This window comes from Daktulosphaira vitifoliae, unplaced genomic scaffold, assembly GCF_025091365.1.
Source record: "Daktulosphaira vitifoliae isolate Bord-2020 unplaced genomic scaffold, ASM2509136v1 Scaffold_3, whole genome shotgun sequence".
NCBI classification, from domain to species: domain Eukaryota; kingdom Metazoa; phylum Arthropoda; class Insecta; order Hemiptera; family Phylloxeridae; genus Daktulosphaira; species Daktulosphaira vitifoliae.
Window position 1 is genome coordinate 18,180,140 of NW_026099574.1, and position 4,855 is coordinate 18,184,994.

Genomic DNA, 4,855 nt, shown 5'->3' on the forward strand with positions numbered 1-4,855 from the left:
ACAATTTTTTTTTGACCTTGTTGTTAAGAACGCAAGTGGTGTTAACCACTTGCGTTCACAGATAACTAATATAACCACAGATGTGAAAAGATTTATCTTATGTGTGATATTTAATTGTATTTTATAGTGATGGACATTTTCAAATATTTTAAACTATCGATTAACTATTCGAATTATGTTTATACAACTGAATAGTTTATTTTTAGTATAGAATATCGAATAGTTTTTAAAACTATTCGAATATATTGTGTAACTAACGAATATTTTTACTATTCGATATTTCCCATCACTAGTATTTTATACATACATGAATTTAAAATAATTCCGTTTTGTTATCATAGAATAAGCGCTTTCTAACGTTACTGACAAATGATAATGAGATATTTATCAATCAAAAAATAGTTTTTTTAATTTGATAGAACATACTTAATGCCTATCTCAATTCTTCTACAATTATAATTTTGTGTATAGCAAATTTTACGTTTTAATTACATTTACCTGTTAAAATATGATATCCAATATTTACTTATAATTTTGGTATAAATATTTTTGTTTTGTTAAAAACTGAGTGTTTTTAGGTTTTTGTCTTATAAAATGGCTTTTAGAGTATTTAAAGGATGTTGCTTACTGAAAAATGTAGTTAATAATTATGCAACTAGTTTACGGTAAGTTGCTAATAATTACTAAAACTGTATAAAATGTATACAATTCTTAGAACCTAGTTTATTAATTAAATGATTTATTTAATAAACTCTACTAGTCCAGATAGGCCAAATGAGTTACTAAGAAAATTTTTAATTAGTCTTCTTTAATTCATTATATTATTTGCCCTGTATTTGATGATATGAATAGTCTCTTCAAAGTAATTACAATAGTATAACCTATTGACAAATAACAACAACAGCTGCTTTAATGTACTAATTATTATTTTAATGAATAATTATTTTGTTATAATGACCATTTATTTTAAACATTATAAATAAAAGTTTTTTAAAAGTTAATAAATTAAATAGATTTCTTTTACATTTTCAAATAATTTTTTCTTTAAACATTGATCTTGTAAATCAATATTAACATTCTCAACAAATAATAGAGAGAACTTTAACCTCTTTTACCATAATTTTATACCAAGAGGAATTGGGACACTTTAGATCCCTTCCATAACTATGCTACTTTGAAGAGAGTAAGAATGAAAAAAAAATTAATGAGCAAAAAAAGTCCACGTGAGTCTGGATTAGGTGCAATTGGCTATTCTAAATAAAATCTGTGAGGTTTTATGTCCAAATCCAGCAATAGGTCTTTGTTAGGATTTGTTTGTTGTATATAACCCTAGGATTTGGCCATTTTTATTATAACTAATAAATTAATTTATCTGTATCAAATATTTTTTATTATATATTGAAAAAACAATTACAGAAACTAAAAATATTATGAAAAAGCTTCTGAAACTTTAATTAAACTTAAAATTTGACCTTAAAAAAGTTGAAATTAATTTTAATTTTTTATTTCAAATTATAATAATTAATTAACAATATAAGTTTATTTTTTGATATTTTTAAGAGTTTTTCTATTTTTCTAATATTATAGTAATACACTTTTTTTTTCAATTTTTTATAAAATTTATTTGGAAATTTTTATTCTAGTATTAAATTTAGTTTCTAATTTAGTTATATAGGCCATCTCAGTTTAAAATTATAAAATTTAAAAATTTGTATTATCATTTATTTTTAGATTCAATGGACTTCATGTTTCTGTGATTCATAGAGATCTGATGGAATTTTTTGATGATAAAAAAAATTGGGCTGTTGAACATGTTAAAGTTGGAAGAGCATGGTCTAAAGATGAATTGCGTATTAAAAGCAATGAAGACTTACATAAACTTTGGTAAACAAGGAAAAAAAAAGATAAAATATCAACAGGAAAATTAATTTATAATTTCAAATATCTTATCTAATATTTGTATTGTTATTAAATTGCGAGTAATTTAATTTTTTTTCCTTTAATTATTTAGGTTTGTTTTATTAAAAGAAAGGAATATGTTACTTACTATGGAAGAAGAATGTAAATCACAGTTTGAACTTTTTCCTAATCCTGAACGTATTGATAAAGTAAATGATAATTATCAATAATTAAAATTTAAATAAAATAAAACGTACATTACGTATTTTGTACAGCATATATTTTCTCTAAATTTAATAATAAAAAAATATTTTTGAAATGATTGAGGATAATGAGAAAATAATTTTCACATTACTCAATAAGGATGAGAAATCAATTTTTTAAATGTTCCCTTTGTTAATAATGTATTTATATTTTTTATTTATAAATAAAGCCTATTAGCTAACTAACATTAGTTTTAGAAATATAATATTTAATTATTAACTTTTTTATTATTATAAAAACTATGTCATCACAGGCCATTGGTTGTTAATTACTTTTATTTCAATTATTATTTTTATATTATAATATTTCTTATATTATTTATAAGTATTGTTGGATAAATATTATGAATTAAAAATGTAAAATCTGAAATATGATCTATTTTTTTTTATTTCAGGTTGAATTAAGTATGGCAAATTTAGAAACAGTTGTTCGTGAACGAAATAAAGCTTATTATGATTTAGAAATTGGTGAAAATGGAGAAAGGCCAGGTGAAATGGTGACAAATCTTTTAGGTAAAAAAAAAAGTATTCATGTAACAATTTTAAAATAAATTGCTTAGTACTTTTTCTCTTAAAGGTTTACAAATCTTGGATAGTAAAATTTCAATATGATTTATCATCCCTTAAAGATTTTATTTTTAACATTGTTAATTAGCTATTGGACTTCATTATCATGAACTCTGTTGTACCCAGACTAAATGTCGATCATTATATCAATATGAAAGTCAAAGTTGAGAGAAACTGGAAATGGCGTTTTTACTTTGGATGCTGTAAAATATAAATTTGAAAAATTAGTTTTTATTTTTTTTTGAGAAAGTAAAACTGCTAAATTTTTTGTGTTCACTGGACTGTTGTTTTCTCAATATGCCTTTAAGACAAACTATTTTTAGAAGGTGGTTTAGAAATCATCAAGAAATTTTACTAAGAATTTATGTTAATTTGTTAAAAATTAATTGTCTGAAACCGAGTATTAAGAAATTGTTTGGAGATTTTGATATTATTAAAAAACTATTGTATAGTTTTGACAAAATATTGGAAAAGTTATTACATTTGACATTTGATCATTTCCTTTTTGCAAATTATAAGGATAAATTACTTCTTGGCTGTTTCTGAATATAAAAATAGGCATGTTACCTCTATTTATTATACTTACGTCAGAAGTAGATCCATTAGTGTCTCAACTTTTGTTCTATGTCACTGCTCCCTCATATAGTATGGTTAGCATTTGTATCCATACCTTAGATAAGTATAATTTTTTATTTTATCAATAATTAAGTAGTATTATGAATTTTTTACTTAGATATGAGGACTCATATGATAGGTATCCTAAAACTACTATAATACTGGATTATTTCTCATAAACCTTAATTTTACCATTAACTAAAAAAATCAGTTTTCTTATTTGTATTTAGTTTTTTGTCCTGTATCTAAACTAATAGTTCTAAAATAATTATATAAATATTTTTTTGTAAAATTTTGTAGGATTGAACTTTTTTTACCGTAAATTTGAACATTTAATTCCTCAGTTTTTGAACAGAAAATGGAGAGAAAAGCACACATTTAATAGAGTTAATGGAAATATTGAAAAGTTCCAAAAATTCTATAGAGAAAAAATTCATAATGAAAAAAGGAAAGCAAGAAAGTAAATAATTATATCAATTAGTTTTTACTTCTAAAATTTATAATTTTATAATCATTATTTATCTAAATTAATTTATATTTTAGCCGTGATAAAAATCATGTTATGCATCTGATGAAACGTTACCCAAATTTAGATATGGAAGCGGTAAAACAACAATTTCCTTCTGTGGACATAGAAAAAATTAAAGATTACAAAAAAGCTCGTGGACATTTTGCTCCTTAATTACTAATTAAATAAATAAGTATTTAGAATCATGAAATAATTTTTTTTATTATTTTATCTATATTATATTATACTTTAAAATTTCTTGAGTATTTTTTATTTTATTTTAACTTTTATTTAAAGTTTAAATATTCGAAAAAACTACAATTTTATTTTTACATGTTTTATTTAATAAAAATTCTGTGTTTTAAAAAAAATCATCAAAATTATATAAAACATAAACATTTTAGACAGAATAGTGGCTATTGTTCTGTGTTATCATTGTCGGCAATATTATCCATTTCTGTCATATTAAACATATACATTATGGTTTTTTATATTATTCTATAAAATTTTATCAACCTTATAAAATATGGTTGTTACGACTATAAAATCTTTAATTACTTTGGAAAAATTGATTAAGCAACAAAGAATTGAATTAATAAAGTAGCCTATAAATTGTAAATATTTTTTTAGTTATTTAAATTACTTGAGAATTATAATGCATTGCTGTGTTAATTACACCTGAGGTATCCCTTATTTTGGTATCCCATATTGAGTTAGGAACCATTATTTTACTAATAGACCTCTGAGAAAATTGCCTCCGGATCCTATAAGATCCCATGCCGACTCTGATACATTGCATGGTGCAGATATCTAATGGGTTAGCAGCATTAGTGATGTATTTATGAGGGAATGATGAGGCGAACAAAATTATTTATATATTGAATATACAGTTTCTTTCGTTTGAAGAGGTAATATAAAATTTTCTTATTTATATCCATCTACAACAAAATTATAACTACGCTACTGAAAGCAGTACATATAAATTTTAATTGAAAGGAAACCA

At 22.8% G+C, this 4,855-nt stretch overlaps 1 protein-coding gene across 1 annotated transcript; it reads left to right on the plus strand.

Moving 5' to 3' along the window:
- The first annotated feature begins 420 nt into the window (after positions 1 to 420).
- Positions 421 to 4,110, plus strand: LOC126902652 (39S ribosomal protein L47, mitochondrial). Its single transcript, XM_050680136.1, has 6 exons — positions 421 to 665; positions 1,732 to 1,884; positions 2,012 to 2,108; positions 2,558 to 2,675; positions 3,645 to 3,804; positions 3,888 to 4,110. The coding sequence occupies exons 1-6, from the start codon at positions 595 to 597 to the stop codon at positions 4,024 to 4,026; spliced, it is 738 nt and encodes a 245-aa protein (XP_050536093.1). The 5' UTR covers positions 421 to 594; the 3' UTR covers positions 4,027 to 4,110.
- Positions 4,111 to 4,855: the final 745 nt, after the last annotated feature.